The sequence below is a fragment of the Neovison vison genome, chromosome 6 (assembly GCF_020171115.1).
Source record: "Neovison vison isolate M4711 chromosome 6, ASM_NN_V1, whole genome shotgun sequence".
Taxonomy (NCBI): domain Eukaryota; kingdom Metazoa; phylum Chordata; class Mammalia; order Carnivora; family Mustelidae; genus Neogale; species Neogale vison.
This window is the reverse complement of record NC_058096.1, coordinates 208,995,077-209,018,197: the sequence shown is the minus strand read 5'-3', so window position 1 is coordinate 209,018,197 and position 23,121 is coordinate 208,995,077. Positions and strand designations below refer to the sequence as shown.

Sequence of the window (23,121 nt, the reverse complement as noted above, 5' to 3'; positions counted from 1 at the left end):
TTTATATACCACCTGCCCCAAGAAGCCCTCCATACCTTCTGCGGAGGTGGGGGACCACCCAGGAGCCCCTGAGTGGGGAAAGCAGAATGCTGAGAAGCAGGCACTCTGGGGTTAAAATAGAGCACAAGCATTTGGCCACCTGTCAATAAATATGAGCCATGGTCCCTTGTGGGTGCTGGCTTTGTGGCTGAGACTGATCCTTATCTCAAGGATATTCTCCTGGGGCGCCTGGGTGGCTCAGTGGATTGAGCCTCTGCCTTTGGCTCAGGTCATGATCTCAGGGTCCTGGGATTGAGCCCCGCATCAAGCCCTGCATCCAGCCCCTCATTGGGCTCTCTGCTCAGCAGGGAGCCTGCTTCCCCCTTTCCCTCTGCCTGCGGCTCTGCCTACTTGTGATCTCTCTCTCTCTGTCAAATAAATAAAATTTTAAAAAAAAGAGAAGAAGCATATTCTTTCATTTCTCTGTGGTGTAGCACTGGTATAATAAAGAGAAGTTTTCAAAAAAACAGTTAAGTACAGCATAATTTCAGTTTTTAATATAATATAAATAATTAGTGTAAACATAGGCTGGAAGTATTTGCACCAAAATGCTTGCAGGACACATTTTGGGGCAGTTTGGAGATGAGCTCTCTTTCCTTTCTTTTTTATTTATCAACGTTTCTGATCCTTCTACTGGGGCTATACATGATCTGTGTTCAACCAAGGGTGCAAAGATGATTCTTTATAGAAAAGTGTCCTTTCTTTTTAAAAAATTTTTATTTATATATATGACAGAGATAGACACACACACACACACACAGAGAACACAAGGAGGGAGAGTGGGAGAGGGAGAAGCAGGCTTCTCACTGAGCAGGGAGCCCGATGTGGGGCTTGATCCCAGGACCCTGGATCATGACCTGAGCCCAAGGCAGACGCTTAACCATCTGAGCAACCCAGGCGCCCTGAAAAGTGTCCTTTCTGAGATGTGTTAACCAACATGTTAATCAAAGCCCTCTTTGGGAGGTGGTGACAGCTAGGAGGGGGCGACTTGGACTGTGCCTCTCAGGGTGGGTGAGATGCCTTTTGGAACTTGGCGATTCAAGCCTTCCAGGGCTGAAGGGGAGAACTATTCAGGGGCAGAGGACATTTGATAGAACCTTCCTCTCTGGGGTAGCAGTTGTGGGAGGGAAGCCAACAGAACCTGTTTCCAGTGGTGGTCCCCAGCCAGTGGCCATCTCTGGGTTGGTCCCCAGGACGTTCTCCTACTCTCCATCCTTCACCTGCCTCCGGCTATGGCTCCGGACCACTCACTCTTCCAGTCCCAAATAACCATTACAAATAACAGTATTATTGTTGCCCGTGTCCTTCTCCTCCAGCAGCTGCCCAGTTTTCTAGGAACACGAGAGATGACGTAGGTGCCGTATTATGTATACGTAAAGCCCATGGTCAGAACATCAGCATCTTTCTTACTAGAAGAGCCACAGAATTTAACCTGAACCAGAGCACATCTGTGATCTTCAAATATTCTGAAATAAGATTCCAAGGTACTCTAATGATAAAAATCACTTTTCTAGGTGATGACACAGCACTTAAGTCCAGAATGGCTAGTGTACAAGGAAGGAAACCCAAGAGGTAGGCTGGAATTCACTATCAGATCCTTGGGCAGAGAACCACTGTGTTCCCACAGCAGGGGAACAGCAAGAACTTGGAGAAGCTGCCGCACGGTCATGGAATAGGGGCTCCTTAAAGTTCCGCATGAGTTTCAAACCTGCAGTGGGGGGCCAGAGCTGCAGGGGGTGGAGAGCTAAGGGGTCGGCAATCTTGCTGCCCCTCCACCCCATGCCTGGCAGACCTCAGGAAGTCTGACAGAACTGCCCAGGGGTCCAGCGAGAACGCTGGTCACAGAGCCAGAAAGCAGGTCTTGGAGGGCACCTTGAATGGAGGTAGGTTTTTCCTAGAGTGCCAGAAAAGCTTAGTGGGAGACGATCTGTAGGCAGAGTCCAAATGGGGCCTTAGGGGTTATCAAGATGCAAATTATTGTGATTTTCACCACTGCTCCTAGGCAAGTGTAGAAAATCCCAGGTCCTCGGCATCCAGAAAGCTCACCCCAGGACTCTAGGAGATAGTTCGGGCAGTGGGAACATCAAGAAAATGCTAAGGGCATGGCAGGGAGACAGATTTAATTGTCCTGGGTGAGCAGCAGTCATGCCATCAGTCCTTATGGGACCACAGGGAATCCTTACCCTCCTTGAACCGTGCTTCGACCTGTCCTGTCCTGGGTGTGGCAGAAATCACCGGATGTCAGTGCTGGCCTGGGGGATGCCAAGGCTGGCCTGATAGCTGGAAGAGAGGGGTGAGAGAAGAAGGGGCTTCCCAGGAGGCAGTTAAAGGAGGAGGCTGTGGACCGTAAGGAGTCTGCTGTTAGGAGAGCACTTGGCTTTGGAGCAAACCGCAGGAGCTGAGCAGGGGCGGGCTTGCCAGGTGGGAGTGGAAGAAGTTACTCCGAGCTGATGGGAAGGGGTAGGCACAGAAGAGTGGCTTCTTGAAAATTTCTGAGAACCAGAGACCAGGAGGACTCTTGCCCTCCGGGTAGGGCTCAGGAAAGACAGAGAATAAGAGAACAAGAAGTCCCAGAGGCCGAGACCTGGCAAGGAAGATCTAGGGGATCCCGGGGTCTGCGGAGGCTGAGTGTGAGCAGACTTTGTGGAGCGATTTGCCCTAAAACCGAAGCCTGAGCAGGGAAGAACCAGGGAGAGAAGGCAACGCCTGGTCAGTGCCTACCCACTGCGACTGCAGTAAGAAATCTGTGTTCTATTTCATTTATGCTCCCTGATCGGTCCTCCCATGCTACTGCCCAGAAGGTCAGGCACAGTAGAGCCAGGAAAGGCCAAGACACTGTCTCTAGAGGATTGCCCTGTGATGGAAGCAGGGGTAACAGAAGGGCCACCAGCAAGAGACCAGGCAGGGGACAGCTCTCCGAACACCCATAATGAAGTGTGAGGTGTGGACCACAGTGGCCACCCCACAGCAACCCGATGGGTCTGGGGCGCTGGTCTCTGCCCTTCTGTCCTCTCCTTGGAGACATTCCCCCCCACTGTTCCCAGGGAAAGGCTCAGCCATGTACCAAATGTCTGTATTTGCTCTTAATGTTCCCAGTCCCTATAACGCTAAACCTCTTCTCCTACCTATATGGGAAATGTATGATTTCTCCCCAGTGAAAGGAGAAAAATGACACAGTGAAGCCCAGCCCTCTTCTTGCCCCGAATGTCAGTGGATTAGTCATGTCTGGGCCGTGGGAGAGGGGCTAGGTCAGGAGAGTGTCTGCTCTGACTTCTCCGTTCCGTTCTCCCCATTTTTATTCTAACCCCCCCCCCGCCCTTGCTCCCTAGATGACTCCTACATCACAGGATCCAGAGTGCATTTTTGTCCTAATCTTTCAGATTGAATTCTCTGGGGACCCACTTTGCCCAAAGAGGAACCGCTATCAGGCTGATAAATCTCCTTTACTTATGAAATCCTGAGGGGCGGTCTAGCTGCCAGTGTGGGCAGGTGGTATGGAGACCACAGGAGGAGAGTCTCGGGTTGGCGTTCCTGGGGTGAACTCTTTGTCTGCTCAACAAGTCCTGGGATTCTGGGTGCCTTGTCGGTCACAGTGGTATTGGGTGTCAATGCTGTTCCTGCTATCAAGTTCTGTTCTCCTCTGGGGACTGGAAGCACGACTTCCTTGGCTCCTCTGTTGTTGGGTGGGGCCATATGACTCCTTCCAATCAATGAGCGGACAGAATGTGACTTCTTGGCTGGAGCCTTGAATCGCCTTGAGTTTCCTTCCTCCTAACTGGGTGATGTGGCCATACCGTCAGATCAAAGTCATCCTCAGCCCGGATCCCTGAGTGACTCCAAAGAGCAGAACCGCTGCGGACTTTGGCTGTATGGCATAGGAAGGAATATGTTTTTCTCATGTTAAGCTGATGAGCTCTCAGGATGGTAAAGTGCAGCAGTGTCATCCAGCGGATGCTGGCTGATACCATCATTTGAGAAGGAACAGGAACAGACTTTCTTTTGACATGTGTATCTAGGAGGTGTGATTTTTTTTTTTTTAAGATTTTATTTGACAGACAAAGAGAGAGAGCACAAGCAGGGGGTGCAGCAGACAGAAGGAGAAGCAGGCTCTCCACTGAGTAGGGAGCCAGACCCGGGACTTGATCCCAGGACCCCAGGATCATGACCTGAGCCGAAGGCAGATGCTTAATTGACTGAGCCACCCAGGCATCCCTGAGGCCTGATGATTAAACAAGCATTGGCATTAGGGGATAGTGCCCTTATTATCGCTGATTGTGGAAATTACAGAGCTACCCAAATGGAAGAGAAAAAGTAGAAATGTGGGATCTGGGTAAAAGAATTCAAATGGAGGGGCGCCTGGGTGGCTCAGTGGGTTAAGCCTCTGCCTTCAGCTCTGGTCATGATCTCAGGGTCCTGGGATCGAGCCCCGCATCGGGCTCTCTGCTCTGCAGGGAGCCTGCTTCCTCCTCTCTCTCTGCCTGCCTCTCTGCCTGCTTGTGATCTCTGTCTGTCAAATAAATAAATAAAATCTTTAAAAAAAGGAATACTTAATGTGCCCTCCAGAATTACAAATACTGTGATTTTACTGTGAAAATTGACCAAGGGTAACAGTTATTGGTGTATCTCCCATTAGATAACACAGGGCTGGAAAAGAGTGCAGCTCATTGACCCCCTTGCTTTGGAGCTTAAGATTTACAGGGACTTGTGAGTCTAGTAGGTTTACATCACATTGAACTTCAAGGTCTAGACTGGGAGGAGGAAGAAGAGGCCATCACCCTCTCCTCCTCCTCTCTCATGGCTGGCCTTGGCTAGAGAAAGCCCGAGGTTCCAAAGAGGCAGACGGGTAGTTGAAGCTGCAGGGCAATGACCCAACCTCTTCTTCGGTTCCAGTGGAGTGGTGTCTCATGTCTTTGATATCATAGAGACAACTCAGGATAAAAGGAGGCTACGTATTTTGGAGGTTCCCTTCCGCTAGCCCACAGTTCTCAAACTTGACATGCATCAGGGTCCCTTGGAGTACGCTGGCTAAAACAGATGAGTGGGCCCCACCCAGAGTTTCTGATTCAGTTGGTCCTGGATGGGGTCTCAGTTTTGCATCTCTAACCAGTTCCCTGGTGCTGCTGGCCCAGAGACCCTACTCTGAGAACCACAGCTCTGGGACAATATCAAGTATTCACTCGAAAATGGGGAGGAAATGGAACAAGGGAAAGTAGTTTTAAAATCTTTTAAAGAGGTCTTTAAAATGATTTTTATATGGAGTCAATTTAAGGACTACTCGTTTATCCTTCTTCTGAAAACCAGGAAAAATCTGAAAGTACTACCCAGCAGATAGTACACCGTGGAAACTGGGAGTGAGAAAAGTCTTGTGATGGGGAACTAGAGTTGACTGACCAAGGTCAATCAAGAATTGACCTTAAAGAAAAAAAATCTTATTAATGCCAAAATAATATCACAGGTTTTAAAACTAGCTTTTGGGGTGCCTGGGTGGCTCAGTGGGTTAAGCCACTGCCTTCAGCTCAGGTCATGATCTCAGGGTCCTGGGATCGAGTCCCGCATCGGGCTCTCTGCTCCGCAGGGAGCCTGCTTCCTCCTCTCTCTCTCTGCCTGCCTCTCTGCCTACTTGTGATTTCTCTCTGTCAAATAAATAAATAAAATCTTTAAAAAAAATAAAACTAGCTTTTGAAATGTGCTCCTATGCTAACACTTAACACATATGAAATGGAAATCTACATGCTTTTTAAAATGAGTTGTTTCCTTGAAATATACCTTGCTCAAGGGATATTACTGACTTTACCATTTCGGCATTTTACTGGGTGTTTCACAGACTGTGAGGCAGGGGACCAAAAGGCAAATGACATAAAACCCTGTATGCCACCGTGACAAATGTCAGTGAGGCTCGGGGTGGGGATGGGTGGTTACTGGAGGGCAGCCTGGTGAGAGCTAAAACAATTACCATTAGGGCAAGTAACATAGTTTCCATCTCCTGCCTCGCCTACGCAGGCGAGGGAAGACAGCATCAGCCCCTCTCTCACTCTGGAGCATCCCTCCTTCACGTTTCAGGGCAACAACTTGTAATTCTTGGATTCCTTTTCCTAAATCAAATAAAGAAAAAGCTACATACGCATCTCTGGAGGAAAATGTCTGTATTAAAAGCCAAAAAACCACAGAAGTACAAGAAACGCCCACCAGGCCACGTCACTGGATAGATTGACTTGGAAAAGGTTCATAAAGTTCATTTTTAGCGGTAACAATATGTGGGTGTGAAATCTTTCCCATGCCTCCCCCCCACTTAAATAAATTAAAAAAACAACAAACTTCAAATACTATGTTTGGATACAAAGAGCTTCTCTTCCTACAGCAATAGCAATTTGATTTTTTTTTTTTACTAAAACTTTCATTTAAAACGGGTATTAAATATATAAAACAAATACACAGGATTTGGTCATTTTCTGCCATGAATATAGGGCACGTGGGTGCGGGGAGGGAGGGGGGCAGGGGGATACAATAGAGGGGAAAGGGCCCCGTCTCCCTCCTGTCGGTCCTCCTAGCTGCGGATCCCACCCTTCGGGCGCAAGGGCTGGCACCTGCCTTTCGGAACGACGCGCGGCGCGCAGGTCGCTGGGCCAAGCCGCTGGGGCCCCTCCGGCGGCCCCCTCCCGGGAAGGAGAACTAACGGTCACTACAGCACGAAGCACACGGGCCGAGTCTCCCGGCGGGAAAGGCACCCGAGAGCGCGGCCACAGGGCGGACGCGGGGAGGAGCGGGGCGGGTCACTTGGCCGCTGCCCCCGAGGTGACGGCCGCAGCGGCGGCGGCGGCGGCGGCAGCGGCTGCAGCGGCGGCAGCGGTGGTCCCGGCGGGCACGGCGGCGGGGGCGGCGGCGGCGGCGGCGCTGGCGGTGGTCCGACGCTGCTCCATGCCGTTAGGCAGGAAGCCGGCGATGATGGGCACCGGCCAGATGAGGGCGGCCACGCTCCACACGACGATGACCAGGGTCATGAAGCAGGCGACCAGCGTGGACTCGATGGGCTTGCGGTTCAGCCGCCAGCCCGGCTCACCCTGCAGCTCCTCCAGGCTGAAGTCCAGGCAGCAGAAGTGCAGCGGCTCGCCCTGCAGCCACAGCGGCCCGGGGGGCTCGGCCGCGGGGTAGGCGGGCAGCGCGGTGGGCGCCCCGGAGGCGGCGGCGGCGGCGGGCCGGAGGCGGCCCGGGCGGCGGCCGCGCACCCAGCCGCAGCCCACGCAGAGGCGCAGGTCCTGCTGCGCGCCGCCGGCCGCCAGCCCCAGGTGCTCGATGAGCAGCGGCGGCCCGACGCGGTGGAAGGCGGCGGCGAAGAAGGCGCGGCCGTGCGCGTTGGTGGAGAAGAGCAGCAGGTCGCACTGGAAGCCCCGCGGGCGGCCCCAGCGCACGAGCAGCGAGCTCAGCATCTGCCGCTGCACGCTGATGTTGCACGGCGCCGCCGCCGCCGCCTCCTCCGGGCCCGGGCGCTCGGGGGGCCCGGGAGCCGCCGAGGCCAGCAGCCGCGGGGCGGCGGGCTCGCCCGCGGACGACGCGTTCACGGAGGCGTTGGGGGGCGCCCCGCCGAGGCCCGGCGCGTCCGCGGCCCCGCCGCGGGCGGGCGGCAGCGGGCAGGCGGCGGCCAGCAGCGCGGCGAGCGGGAGCAGCATGGCCTGCGGCGGGCGCCTACGCGCGCGGGGCGGGCGGCGGCTGCATGGCGCACGGGCGACCGGCCGGCGAGCGGACGACGGGACCGCGGGAGCCGGCAGCCGGGCGGAGTGGGGGCGCGCCCGGCACCTGGCAGCCCGCGGGGGCGGCGCGGAGGCGGCGGCGGCGGCGGCTCGTTCTGCACGGGGATCCCTCCCGGCCCGGCTGCGTCTGGGGTTCCCCGCCGCCCCCGCCGCGGGGGCCCTCGGACGGCCGGGCTGCTCTGCAGGGCCCGGCGCTCGCCGGGAGCAGGATTCCCCGACTCGGCTCCGCCCCCCGCGCGCCCCGCCCCGCCCCGCCCTCCGCCCGCCCGGCTGCGAGACTCGAGCGAGGGCGGGGTTCCACGGGCCCGGCGGGGCGGGACGCGCGCGGGGAGCGGGGCTCGGACCCTGTGGCTGGCGGGAGGCCGGGCCGGGGGCGGAACAGTGGGTCGCAGGAGCGGGGGGGCGGGGGCGGGGGATGTGGCCCGGCCGGGGGAACCGGCCCACGCGTCCGACTACGGGGCGGGGGAGGTGGGGAGGCGGCACCGGGCGAGAACTGCGTCCTGCGCGGGAGACCATCCCGTTGTCGCGCGGGAGGGGTGAGCCGGCGAGGTCTCGCCTTAGTGCCCACCGCGACCCCTCTCGTTTTACAGAAGGGGAAACTGAGGCCGAGAGCGGGTACCCCAAGGCCACCCTCTAACCCAGAACCAGGACTCCTGGCCACTAGGCTCTCTACCTTTCCACGGTAGAAATCTCAAATCTCCAATCTGTAGAGTTTGTTTTTTAATACGCCTCGGACACAGTAGACCCAGAAGCGGCACCCTGAGGAAAATGCCAAGAACTCTCCGGAGTTTGGGCTGCAGATGGGCTGGTGGGAGTGTGAGCCCAGCAGCGGTGCGGCTCCAGGGGTGCCGATGGGGAGTTTCACTCGCAGGAAACCGCTTCTCCGGAGCACAGCCTTGGTTGGCAGGCAGCGGAGCGTTGGTCTGTAGAATCCATGTCAAGGGACAATTCCCGTTAGGACAGCAGGTTGGGGTATCAGTCAAGAACAAGGAGCCACAATTAGATTTATATTTAAAAAAAAAAAAAACCACTTTCCTAGTAATGTGGCCTCTTACACTCGGGGTGGGGGTGCAGGGGATCACTGATGCCCTCTAAGGGAATGCTCCCGTGGTTTGAAGCCATTGTGCTCCGTGAACACCAGCGATTCCTGAGTCTGAGACGGAAGGGGTGGAGGGACACGCAGAAGCAGCCGACAAAATGGCCCTCACAGAGGTAAGTTTCCTGAACAGAACTCCATTGCTAGGCATTGGGGCTGGTTACGTTTCTGGAAGCTTTGTCCATTATTTCTAACAATGAGTAAAAACCAGGAGGAGAAAGACCTAAAAACAGCCTCAAAATATCCGCACCTACCCGGCCCCTTTCCAGCTGGGCGAGTCATTATTCTGATCTGGTCTTGGTTTCTCCATCTGAACAGTCAGTGTGGTACCTGTCTAGGAGGGATACTAAGATAAATACACCTGATCCAGTGTCTGTCTGTCTGTCCACAGACGTGCTCACATGGTGGCTGCTATGATGTTCTTACTACCAGTCCTGCCTGATGTGGGTGTCTGGAACGGTCCTTGGTTTCTATAGAAATGGTTAATCTCCCTGAGGGGATAGGACTCCCCTTTTGTTTATTCCTTTTCTGCTGGGAAGTGGTGTGCCCAGAAAGAACAGTGTGTCTTTTCATGCTTTTATTATACATGACTCTTCCTCCAAGCCTTGCATGTCGGGAACAGAATCTGTCAACCGCCAAGTAGGGGGACTGAGCAGTGTGACTAGTGATCAGTCCAAGAACATCAGGGCATCTGAGGGCTGAGCGAGGCCCAGTCTTGAAGGTGGGGGGCGGGACATTCTAAGTCTGGCCACTGTGTACAGCAGTGGAGGATACTCTCTAGTGTTTCAGCCACGGGTGGGGGCTTCCTGGCTTTGTCTGGCCAGTAGCGAAGGCAGCAAGAAAGGGAGCAGACAAAGGTCTACTGGGGGGGGGTGCGGGTTGGGTCAAGTCGTTTGCTGCCGAATTGTACCACCATAGCCCCGTGTCCTGGCAACCTGCCCTCTGCCCACTTTTCCAGCACGTGCCCCAGACTCTGAGACCTCACATGCAGAGGGACAATTAAGCGTGTGTTTTCTAGATTGATCTGTCTTTTTTTAAAAAAATATGTTTCTTTTATTTATTTATTTGACAGACAGAGGTCACAAGTAAGCAGAGAGGCAGGCAGACAGAGAGAGGGGGAAGCAGGCTCCCTGCCAAGCAGAGAGCCTGATGCGGGACTCGATCCCAGGACCCCGAGATCATGATCTGAGCCCAAGGCAGAGGCTTAACCCAGTGAACCACCCCGGCGCCCTGATTTGCTGTCTTTTTGGACAATTGGAATTTGGGAAGAAAAGATAAGAACTAAGTTATTTTCTGGCCTGTTTGCTGCTGGGTTACCAGCAACAAGAAAAGTACCTGGCACAGGGTAGGGGCTCAGAACTGGTGACATCTCACCTTAGGGAGGCTGGGCTTCTCCTTTGACAGAAGGTAAGATAGTATATCGTGAAACCTGTTTTATCTTGAGAAAATTTTCAGTTGAGCTTCTTTATAAAGATGCATGTTTTGAGGCACCTGGGTGGCTCCGTCGGTTGTGTCTGACTCTTGATCTGAAAATCTCAGGATTTTCAGATCGAGCCCTGAGTCAGGCTCCGCACTCAATGCGTCTCCCACTCCCTCTGTTCTGCTGTTCTGCCCCCCACCCGCCACTCTTCTCTTTTTCAAATAAATAAAATCCTTTTAAAAAAAAAAGATGCATGTTTTATAAACATATATGAACATGTTATATTGTTAATGCAATATGGCTGATATTCTGTGCTTTTGTTTGTGGCTTATACTGTGCACTGCTCTCTTTTCCATATTTGAAATTCTCTCAAGTTGATATGTTCTTGATTTCTCTGAAAGTTGCATCTTTGAATATTTGTTATCTAAGGGGTGAAAATTGTTTTGGAAGCTGAGTCCGAAGTGCCGTCTTATACACGCAATGATCTCCTTCCCCTGGTCCTTCAGTTCAGCTAACAAAATCCTGCTGTGATCCTTCAGGATAAACAACACAGGACCTTGAAGTTTGGTTGTTGGACTTACACACATAATTCACCATCAGCTGTACAGTATTTTTATAAGAGATAATATGGGTTTGTACCATTTGTGATAATATAGGTTTGTAACATATAAACAATAATATGGGTTTGCAACATTAAAATAAGGGAAAATTTCATCTGTATGTTTTATTACCTTCATAGAATCATGAAAGAGTTACATATCTAAAAACATTAAGGGGCGCCTGGGTGGTGCAGTGGGTTAAGCCTCTGACTTCGGCTCAGGTCATGATCTCAGGGTCCTGGGATTGAGCCCCGCATCCGGCTCTCTGCTCAGCGGGGAGCCTGCTTCCCCCATCTCTCTGCCTGCCTCTCTGCTTAATTGTGATCTTTCTGTCAAATAAATAAATAAAATCTTTAAAAAAATAAATAAAAACATTAAAAACATATATGCTACAAACATATTCAATATATTACTTTATAACCACATTGTATGAAGGTTGGAAAATAGTGAGGAAACAATGATACTCCCGGCTACCTGTCCTCTTTCCTTTTCTGTATCTGTGTCATCCCTTTTTCCATTTTGCATATTCTCTAAAATGTGCACCTATTCTGGGGGAAAAAAAGATAATTATACTAAAGTCTCACCCCCTTTTGCAACCGTTGCCATTTTCGGACTCAGCTGAACGCTTCCCTTCAGCCTCCAGCAGGGGTCTGGGAGGGCTAGCCAGGGGCGTGGGGTGTGCAACACCCTGTTGCTGACTGAGCAAGCTGGCCAGTTAAGAGTGTTGCCTGAGCTACAGGCAGAGACCTGCCCCCTGTGTGTTTTGTGTGGTTCCTCCCACCCGCCCTTGGGTCCATTTACCACTTTCCCTTCCCCTCGCCGGCTCTGTTCCAGGCACACTGACTTCTTTGCTGTTCTTGGAACACGCAGAGCAAACTCCGCTTTTGAGCCAAACTCAAGGCCTTTGCTGTTTCCTCTGCCCTGGACACTGTTCTTTCTGACATTTCCTTTGCTTGCTCCTGCGTCCCCCTCAGCTCTCTGCTGCAAAGGCAGCTCCCCAGGGAGACCCTCCCTGACCACTAGTGTCAAACAGCACCCATTCCCTCTGTCCCCATCACTATCTCCCATGCACGGTTCTGCACGTCTTCCTGGTACTCACGTTCAGCTGACCTGCTGTCCATCTTCCTTCTTTGTTTAATGTCTCTTTGTTGGGATGCCTATCTCCCCAAAGCAGGGCTTTATCTGCTTTATTCCATGGAACGGTATGGGGCACATAGTAGATGCTCAGTAATAGCTGGTGAATGAGTGAATTCAAAAGACTGTGGGTCTGGCCAGCAGGCTGTGGGTGCGGTTTAGGGAGTTGAGATGGACAGAGCCACAGCGATGCCCCAGCAATGGGACTGCTGTGTCCCTACCAGCCTGCTCATCTGCCCCTGTGTGGGGCTGAGGCCCCGCGGGGGAACCACCTGACTGGGCCGAGTCAGCTGTGGAAGGCTGAACCCATCTCACGAGCCCTGTTCCCAGGCATGAGCCCCGGGGTGGGGGGCACCTGTCAGCAAAACCTGAATTACTAGCAACATTTTAGATGAGCCTAGATCTTCCTGCTATGGATGTAAGGGAGAAAGGCAAATGAGGCTCCTTCCCTTTCCCTCAATCCTGAAATTTTTATAAAACAAATAGAAGACATCTTTGTTTTGTTCCTAAAATACAGAGAGTGAGTTTTTCCACATGCACTGTATTGGTAGAAAACAAGCATCAAGGACTTCAAAGAAAATAATCAGCAACGATGCACATAATTTCATTCTCTTCGTTTCTGACAGCCCTCTCCGGCGTCAGCTAATTTTTGCGCATGCTGCCTATGAAGTAAGACTTGACAAAAAGATCTCTTTGGGTTATTTGAATTCCTTTCATCTGATGGCCTCAGAGTGCTGCAGGTACAGTAACTCGTGAGTCCTCTCCTATTATGTGGGTGGAATTAAGATATTATTCCCACACATTGTAGACTGAGAAATAAGCAAGAACCACAAAAGAATTGTAAAAATAGGACAGAGAAGAGGAAGGCTTGGAAACGAGTGGCTCAGCCACGTCAGAGTCACTGGGGAAGGTCGCTGTGTGTCCGGGGACTGGGGTGGGGGAGCACCAGGGAATGGGGGAAAATGCTATTCATGCCTGCGTCCCTGAGAAATCCCATTCCTCAGATGGGACACTCGAGGACCCGTCGCAGGAGCTCCTGAAGCCCCCCCGTGTTCGCAGACAAGATCCTGACAATCTGTGCCTGCTGCTTCCATGAGCCCTCGTGATCTTTTTGGGTGCCTCTGCCAGACCTCCAGGGCGTGGACATTTCTTCTTCCTGACCACTGTGGTCAGCAGAGAGCTCTGCCTCCGAAGAACCCAGGCGGCAATTACAGCCCATGCAATTCATTTGGCAATTAATCACAGGCTCTCCTGGGACACGGCCGCTGTTGGCAGCTTCAAGCCGTTAGTCGGACTTAATTCTGTCTGGTGCAGGCGTTGTTTGCTCGTGGGTCCCGTGGGTGCAGGGTGGGAAGGGCCACTGCTGGTATTTCTTTTCTGTCCAGAGTTTCTGGGTTTCTGGGAAGAATTCATGGAGGACAGAGGAAGCCTCTGCTGTTATGGAAAGATGGGAATGTCTAAGAGAGACCCAGGAGGACAATGGTGCCCAGGTGGTACGTGTGTGATAGGATTTGACGGGGGAAGGACTGGCTGCTGGGCAAGCACCTCTTCTGGACTTGGCCTGACAGTGGCATCTTCACAGAGGAACAGTTGTCCCCTAACAGACACTGTGTGCCAGGTGCTGCGTCCAGCACTTGAAATTCATCCTCACCATGGTCCCCTGAGGAAGGGATTACTATGGCCATTTTACAGACGAGGTAAGCTGAGGCTCTGAGAGATTCAGTCACTTGTACAGAGTCACTGTGGTGGAACAAGATTCAAACTTCCTCTGATCCTCCTATTATTTCCCCCCCGCTTAAGTAAACTCTACACTTGACGTGGGGCTTGAACTCACGACCCCGAGATTGAGAGTCACATGCTCTACCAACTGAGCCAGCCAGGCACCCCTCATTTTTAAGTTCTGCTTTGTTTTACTAAGCAGGAAGCAGGTGCGGGATGGCTGGGCCACTGGCAAAGAGATGCTCGTCTGCATCTCTTCAGCCTTCCAAATGCGTCTAGCCTGCATTCAGTCCCAACCCATAAATCCCACCGACATTGAAAGTGCTAGAAGATGTTTCTCCAGCCTGGTGCATCCTTAATGATGAGTCCTGGATTTCGGTTCTCCAAATCCATTACTCAGCCTCCAGGGCCACCAGAGTGCCTGGTACAAGTGGGTGCCACAAACTGGGTATTCAGCAGGGACTGCTTAGCTGGGCAGACATCCAGCCTGGGAGGGGGGGCTCCTGAGGTCCCCTGGGAGCCTTTGGGTTTGACATTGATGGATTTTTAAATAGTTTATTTATCAATGATTCAGAGGTATTCAAGAGAAAGATAAAGGAAGACCGAAGACCAGGGATATCGACTAAACCACACTGATGGGGACCCTTCCAGGGGCAGCGTCTGTCAGATGAACCTAACTGACACTGTCTTTAGAAAACATTTTTTGGTAATAAAAGTAATTTTTTTTTTTTTGGTAGGAGGTGGGAAAAGACAACCCTTAAAGCAAGTGATATTTTGTGGTTCGCTTAGCCACCTTCTAAAAAACTTAGAATGCCATTGAATGGTTAGAATTGTAAATTCTGAGGATTTCAGTATGGAAAACCTGGGGGATGGAGCTGGGTCACCAGAACAAAGGCAAATGGATGTTCCCCTTTAGCCACTAATGGGCATCGTACAAATTTCCTTCATGCTGCTTCTAAACACCACCAGACACTCTCTTCAAATAAAATAATTGGCATTCCATTTCTGAAGTAGAGAGGAGACAGAGGAAGCAAGAACCCATTTTTGAAAGAGCCAGGCACACTGGAACGCGTTTATCAAATACTCTCTTGCCTTCTAACCACACGCTTCCCCCTGGGTCTTTCGGCTCATGCGTGCTTGGGGACATCTGTCATTTACCTGGATACACTCAGTCATGCAGGTGTCTTGCCTGGCATTGCCTTCGTGTTAAGGTGGCCTATCCTTTTGTTGTATCCGTTCTTTTCCTGCTAATGTGTCCAGATGTTTTACTTCAGAGAACTGTGGCTACGAACATGGGTTTTGGAGGCTCACAGACCTGGACTGAACGTACTCTTGACATTGCCGCGTCTCAGTTTTCTTGTCTGTGAAATGGGCTTCATAATTATTCTACTGCGCAGGGGAAATGCAGTCGCAGTTGTAGAACAATCAGATCAGGGCCTATGCAGGGTAAGTATGTTTCTGGTTTGCTTCCAGAGGAAGCCTGGGAGAGGGGCTCTTCCTCTGCTCTTCCGCTACTATGAAAATTGGTGTATTTCCACCTGCGGGAATTCATCGCTGTGCGTGAGAAGTACAGAGAGAGGGTCAGGTCTGGATTGAAAAGGAGCCAAGCTTCGGTCTGCTCGGAACCATCCCTAGTGATCAAGCAAACCTGCAATCCCATGGACATGAGGATTGGAAAGCATCCCGGAGACCATCTTGTCCAATTTCTTCATAGATGGGGAAACCGAGGCCCAGAGAGGGGTGCTGTCCTTGCCAAACATCACAAACGGATTGGCGGCAAAACCAGGGTTGGTGGCCAAGCCTCTTGGCCAGCTGAGCCTCAGATGAGGGACCTCTTTCTCGAAGTATGGCCCTTTGCGATGCTTTAACAGGCACGCTTTAAAAATGAGGGCCGGTTGCAAAGTGAGAGCAGGGAGCCTTTCTAATTTACTTAGTGACGAAGAGGAAAATGATGGGCTTGATAATTGTTGGCGTCGCACTTTAACTCTGTTTACAGGGTGGAGGATTGATTGCAGGGGCTGAGAGTGTCGGCTCCTTCGGCAGGCTTCCATGCTGACGCAATTAAGCCTTGCACCTTCCAGCTCTGCCTAGGATCTGGGTCAGGCCCCGTGAGACCCGGGTGTGAGCTGGAAGCCCGGGCTGGACCGACTCCAGCCCTGAGACCTGAAGAAGTTCATGGGCTTAGGCAAGAACTTGGAGCCCGTGGTCCAAGTCAGGCCACTGGGGCCATGGGGTCATGCTTCCTGGTACCTGGGCTGCTGGCCAGACTCCTACCGTCCCCTCACATGGTATCAGAACCCTCATGTCACTGCCTTCTTCAAGTTGGGTGGACCCCCCCAAAGCTGGCTGTGCTCTGTCCTCACCACCCAGGCTGGCCCCCCCGGGATGGTGGTCGCCATCTTGATTGTGCCTGATTTGCTCTATGCTTTGCACTTCGGAGAGGCGGGCTGTGAACCTCTCCCTGGAAAACCCCAGCACTACCCTGGACCTGGGCCTCTTTTCCCAGCCCTGTTCGCCCCAGCCACGCATGACACAGCCCCTCTGTTTGGTTTTGTTGCCTGTGAGAGCAAAAAATGGGAAACCAATCAGTTGTGCCCAAATAAGGGCACGGTTATGGAAATGTGGAAATCTTGACCACGGTGAAAGAGTGTGTGGCCAGGACAATTGTTTTTACAGAGTCTCTGCTTAGCACTGTGTTGAGACCCCCCAGGCTGAACAGAGCACCTCTCAGGGTGTCCAAGATGTGTGGAACCCCCAAGCACATGTGGCTGTCTCTATAATTGTTACCAACACTTTGTACAGTTTGGGGGGAGGTTGCATTGCCCACGGCTTGTGATTCCGTGGATGGTGCCTCGATCTACTACTCCCTGTTATGAGGGTCTCACTCTCACCTTTTCCCCACTCGGCACCAAGCCCACTGTCTTCACTCTCCTCCCCTCTAGATGGCCTCAGGGAACCTCAAAAGCTCTTCCCTTCTGTCATGAAGAGCGATCCAGGTCTTTCCCAGCTCCTCTCCTCACCCTCCAGTTCATCCTGGGACTCCCCTGACTAGAGCCATAGAGGTAAGCAGATCCTCCCTCATTATAAGGCAGGGAAGCCCTGGTTTTTGCCACTGGATCATGTCCTTGAGCTTCTCTACCTCCACCACAAAGGGCTTCCCAGATCTCAACTGTACCCGAATCTCCGGGAAGCGCCCACCCTAGCATTTCCGATTCGGCAAGATGGGGGGGCGGGGTACCTGACAATCCGCATCTCTCAAGTTCGCAGGTGATTTCTAGATGATGCTGATGGCCCTGGTCTGGGATCACACTCAGAACTACTGGCTTGGGCCATTTCCGAATTTCTTCTGAACACATGAAAGACTCTCCCTGAGAGGAATTTTGGTGAAAAATGTTTTCAGCAACTTGTCGTATATTATTCTACCATTACTGGAGGTAGAAAAAGTTACATAAAAATGTTTATGCCTGGGGCATCGGCTTCCCAGTTTCTCCAGAGAAGCAGAGAAGGGGATCCCAGACCACCCATCAGCTGGGTTTGCTTAACTACAGATGGGGGCTGTGGCTTGCACAGACGTTGTCCAGCAACGTACCAGGGCAACTCCCAGAGTTTCGGGGTCAGAAGAGGTACCAGCACTGAGAGCCACATTGCGGGTAGGGGCTGAGCTAACAGAGGCTGGGGTCTGGGGCCCCAGAAGCCAGAGCAAGGATCATCAACACACTGGCAGCCGTAATCAGATACCACTGTGTCAAGGGCACGTCAGAGATGGCCAAGGGCACGCTAGCTGTCCCTGCCCCTGGGGGTGGGGGAGGCTAAGCCAGCGCATGCAGATACAAAGACTGCAGACTAATGGTGGTCACTGGTGGGAAAGCCACATTGGTGGAAAAGCTTCAGGGGACCTGGTTCTAGTCCAGGCCCCGACATTCCCTGAGGAGGCTTTGACTGTGAGCATATCCAGGCACCTTCCTGAGTCCTGGGGTGTCTCATTGGAAAAACAAGGGGCCTGCACCCGAGGATATCTTCTGCCCTATTAAGACTCTGTGGCCAAATGGGGGTTTAGGGCTGGTGTGCCAGTTCTCCCTTAGGCTTGTTTTCTTTTTGGGGGGTGGGGATGGAGGGCCGGCTCGGATGTTGTGAGGACTTGGGGCAGTCAGGACACATCGTGTTTTGCAGGCACCTTGGGTTGTGAAGGGGAGGTCAGGCTGTGAGAGACCCAAGTGGAAGCAGGATATTGGAGAGCACAGGTGTGGAGATGGGTGGCATACCTGACTTCGAGAAGTCAAGGTGCCCTGCATAGCTGGACCTCATTTGGCCCCCGTGGCTGTACAGGACAATGGAAGGCACCCAGAGACAAGTATCAACAGCTCTGGCTCCCCCTCTCGGCCCCGATTTCTTAAAATGGGTGTAGATCGTGAAGGCAAAGAGGAGGGGATGGAGGACAAGATGGGAGTTTGCATGCAGGACCATGGTTTCTGGAGTCAGCCGTGGTTCTTGGCCTTGCTTGCTGCAATCCTTGGAAGGGAGTTGGGGGTCATTCGTGTTTCCCCACATTCTGTAGTCAGACTGGCCCCAGGACTTAGACACATCGTCTCATCTGCCAATGGGAGCTCCTGGTGGCCGCACCAGCCTCAAGCAGGGCCCCTTCTCTGGCCAGATAGGGCCACCCCTATGACATTGGGGCAGCCCCAGACTCCGGATCCCCCCCCCCTTTCTCCCTTGCTCTGTCTCTCTTTCTGGAGCCTTGAGATTCTCCTGGCTCCAGCTAGCTAAGCACTTCACACCCCACTGAAAAGTCACCACAATAATTACCAGATCATTAACAGGGGATTTGGAAAAGGCACTTCAAAGCATCTCTCCCAGAATTGCTAAGACAGGTGTAAAAGTCTATCTGGGCAGAGAGCAGCCAGTTTAAAAGGATGTTGGGGACCGAAGGGTAGGTGTTAATTAAACTGGGCTGAACATCCGCAAGGAGAGGGTAACCTTCCCATCTGAGCACCTTAACAACCGGGCAGTGGTGAAGGGGCCTGAAAGTTTTGGACAAAACACAAATGTCCAGACTTCGTTGCTCCTCTTGTACTTTATTAAAGAATTTGACCAAAATCTGAGCTCTTCTTTAAGATGCCGTCTACCTGTGTTGGCAAGTTTCATGTATAATAAACATCAATAAGCCTTCCTTTGTTGCAGGCTTTGTGATTAATTTTACTAATTAAGGTTAATGAACATCAAATGCCCAAGTGGCTGGGGATAGGGTGTGCAGATCGACCCTCCTTGTGTCAAAAACCCTACAGGAACAGAGAACAAATACCCATCTGAGCTCCTCACTCTTGCATCATGGCAAACCCAAAGGTGGTGGGGGGACGCCGGGGTGGCTCAGTCGGTTAAGCCTCTGCCTTTGGCTCAGGTCATGATCCCGGAGTCCTGGGATCGAGCACCCCCCCCAATCAGACTCCCTGCTCTGTGGGGGAGCCTGCTTCTCCCTCTCCCTCTGCCTGCCGCTCCCCCTGCTTGAGCTCTCTCTCTCTGTGTCAAATAAATAAAATCTTAAAAAAGAAAAGAAAAACAACCACCAAAAACCAAAGATGGTTTGGGTGGACATACAGCCCTTCCCAACCTGAGAACCTTGTTTTCAGAGATCCTTGGCCCCCCTTCACTGATCTCTGGCCAGCAGTGCCCCCAAGGGCAGAGTCTAATGGTGTAAGTCAGTGAGTTTCATTTCTGGCTGCCTGTTGGAATCCTAGTGACACAGATGTCGGGACTCACCCGAGGCATACAGAGCCAGACTCTCCGGGGCAGAAGACCAGGCATCCACACTTTTAAGCAGCTATTCCAGGTGAGGGCTGCACACAACCTTTTGAGTTCTGTGTTTGGGAACTACAAGAGCCAAAAATACTTTCTGATTTTTTGTTTTTGTTTTTGTTTTTGGTATATTTCAAGCTACTTCAGAGCACAACTGTTTTAAAAACGTCACCTAGGGGTCTTCAGCAACCTTAGCTCTTGAGACCTTCAGCCCTTGAGAGGGCTGGTTTGCAAGACCCGTTTCCTAGATGCCAGGCAGGAAACGGAAGCCAAGCGCAGGAGCGTCTGAGCTCGCGGTGACCATCTTAGCGTCATGCGAGCATCTGTCTGGCGCCTCGCAGGCTGGTGAGGCAAGTGTGAAGCAGCGAACACTTCACGCGGTTTCGTATTTGGAGCGTAGCAGACTCAGCCTAGCACATTGTGCGATCTGGGTATGACTTGCTAGGATGTCGCTGTGTCCGTTTGTCCATGACACTCCCCACCCCCACCCCATGCTCTAAAGGTGCTGGTCCACCCCATGCCCCTCCGCCCCCAGATTTTCTGCCAGGCTCCTGGACAGTGAGTCATGTGGCCTCAAGCTGCTTTGGGCCACAACCACGGTGGGAAAAGGAGATATGGGGATGGGGGTGGCAGTCGCACTGAGGAGAGGAGGGTGATGGGAGGGGGTGGATGGTCCCAGAAGTAATGAATGAAAGTGAAGGGTAGAGGGCAGAGCTAAGGAGGAAGGTGTCACCAGGTACCTGAGAATCAGGTACCAAATCAACAGCTTGGAGACCTTCTGTTACTCACAGATCAACCTGGAACCTCCACCCACCCAAATCCTTTCATGTGCTGGAAACAACTTGTCATTTTGGATTTTATTAAAATCACCTCAAAAATCTGTCCCTGTATCATAGACAATCTGATGTCTCTGCCTTGTCTCTAGGCATTCTTGGGGCTTTTAAAAAAAAATTATTTACTTGTGAGAGATCATGAGCAAGATGAAAGGGTAGAGAGGGAGAAGCAGACTCCATGCCGAGCAGGGAGCCTGACCCAGGACTTGATCCCAGACCAGAGCCAAAGGCAGATGCTTAACTGTCTGAGTCACCCAGGCACTCATTCTTGGGGCTCTTAATTTCTCCTGCCTGCCTGTTGCCCTGATTCCTGTTGGATTCCCAGTCTCTGTTCTGTGTTATTGTTTTTCCCGTAGGCTGTCACCCCACCTCACTCCAACCTGATCTCTTCTTACTCCAAAGTGCCACTGGCTCAAAGCTGGGGCAGAGCTGACTCCCAGACCCAGTTCAGCAGCGCCCAGACACATCGGAAGGACACCTTTGCTTTCAACCTGGTCTGGATCCTTTATACACACACAGTTCCTGATGCTATAAAAGCAAAACATACATCCTCTTCCTGGTCCATTTCCCTCTCATCTCTCATCTCTTGCCGCCCCTGCTCCGAGACCTCGGGTGCCCCCCCGTTTGCCAGGGCAACACTGTGAGCATGGAAGGGAGAGGGGAGAGATCGGTGGAGGGAGAAGGAACACCTCTCCGGCAAATCTCCATGATCTGGCTTCAGCATTAAATTCAAATGGCCAGAGATTAGATTCTGCAGGCATAAGCCAATTACATGCAAATTTTGGCAAATCATATGCAAATATCACATGTGACTCGGCCCTGGATTGCATCTGCTTAGAACAGGCAAGTAGAGCTTATGGGTGAAGTGCATTCAAGATTGGGGGGCCGCAGGGACAAGAGAAGGAAATGGGGGATTCTTCAAAGCCAACTGTGGGCCAGGAACTTGTATGTATGTCCTTTGCTCACCCAACACTTTTTGAGCGTCTGCTGTGTGCCTTGCGTGGTGACAGAGGGCAGTGAGATCAATGAGAAGCAGTGTGCCCCCCTCCCAGAACTTCTAGATAAGTCAGGATACAAACAAGTACAGTGAGGGGGTTTGCAATGGGAAGGAATGATGGTCACGTGTGCAGGATGCCATGGGGACACAGGGCAGGCCATCTCATTAGCCCCGGGGCATCAGGGAGCCTCCTGGAAGCCGTGATGTCTGAACTGAGCTTTGAGGGATTAAAAGGGGACACTAAGCAAATGAGGGGAGTGCATTTAGGGCCACGGGTGCAGCTGGCACATGAGTGGGATGCTGGGAGGGGTGCATGAGGCGGGGAGGGCAGGGAGGGAGGATTCAGGAGCTGGATCATCAAGGCTTTCTTTCAGCCCTGAGCCAGGAAGGTAGAAGTCTAGCCTGACAAATGAGGGTGTAAGCAGGAGAATAATGAGAAAACGAGATGTTTCAGGAAAGCTCATGGACTGAGGCATGGGGTATGACCCGGAACCGGTCCAGATGGGGCACAGAGGCTGGTTGTGCGGGCTTAGACTGGACCGTGCTGGGAAAGACCAGGAGGTGGACATTTTCAGGAAAATGACATCGGGGCCCAAAGGAGGAGGATCCTGTGGTCAGTCAGTTGTGGACGATGATGGTAAAAGAAGGATCCTGGGTGATTAGCAGGTTTGGGGCTTGGGTGATGGACCTAGGACTGTGGGAGAAGGGAGGTAGGAGGACAGTTCTATCTTGAACACATCTGGCGTGAGGAGCTGCAGTGGACTCGAGAAGCCACATCCAAGATGCAGGATGCCTCTCACTGTGTTGGGTCAGGTTCTCCAGAAGCAGGTGTTTCATCAGAGTGCAAGCGTTGCATTACGGAAGAGCTCCCCGGGGGAAACTGGTCCAGGCATGGGGGAGGGCCCAGGAAGGGAACGAGGACTAATGTCACCCCAGACACATCCGTGTGATAACTGCTTTGCTTCCACCAATCCCAGGGACTATTTTCATTCCAGGTTTGCAGGTGGGAAAGTGCAGGTGCGGAAGGACTCCTGATCAGGGCCCTGGTGCTAATGTATTAGCAAAGAAAGTAGCAGAACCAAGCCCCTCTGCGGTGAAACCCCATCCCGAGACGTCAGGATCCTCTGCCCCGGGCCTTCCAGGGGAGGGACCATCCCAGCAAATGCCGTGACTGTCTTGGAAAATCTGTGGGGCAGTCAGGGATAATATTTTAGGTTTGTTGACGGGTGAGGGGGGGGTCCCTTAATTTCCTTTGGCAAGAAAATGGAAAGCGCCGGAGCCCAGACTCTGTGCCGTCCGGACTGTCCTGGCCTCCCAGCGGCAGGAGAGAGAGAAGCTGGGTTCTGGCAGTCCTGGTTGCTAGTGGTTCCTGGAAGGGTAATTTTGCAAACAATGCTGAGAAGCTGATTGTGGCAATAAATTATCATGTTAAAAGGAATTATTTTTATCACGGTGTTCTGCGGCCCTGAAGAATGCAGCAAACAAAGATAAGTTGAGTAGACTCTTCCGTTTGTGTGGACCTAGGGTGGGGGACAGGCGCTCAGGAGTGTGTGTGTGTGTGTGTGTGTGTGTGTGTGTTACTTTCCTGACTGCTCCTCAGCTAGAAATTATGCAGGTGCTGGGCCCTTCCGCCCTGGGGGGACCACAGGAAAGTCTGAGATGCTGCCTCTACCCTAGAGACCTGTTTGCCCAGGACACAGCCGGAGAAACCCTCGTTAGGGGATGACGGCTGAAGAGCCTATGGAC

General features: G+C 52.4%; 1 protein-coding gene and 1 non-coding gene across 2 annotated transcripts; both read right to left on the bottom strand.

Annotated features, from left to right (window-relative positions):
* Positions 1-6,165: 6,165 nt before the first annotated feature.
* Positions 6,166-7,703, bottom strand: TMEM158 (transmembrane protein 158). The gene has a single exon (XM_044255299.1). The coding sequence runs from the start codon at positions 7,701-7,703 to the stop codon at positions 6,810-6,812; it is 894 nt and encodes a 297-aa protein (XP_044111234.1). The 3' UTR covers positions 6,166-6,809.
* Positions 7,704-13,842: 6,139 nt separating this feature from the next.
* Positions 13,843-13,915, bottom strand: TRNAE-CUC. The gene has a single exon. It is a non-coding gene; the product is annotated as a tRNA-Glu (tRNA).
* Positions 13,916-23,121: the final 9,206 nt, after the last annotated feature.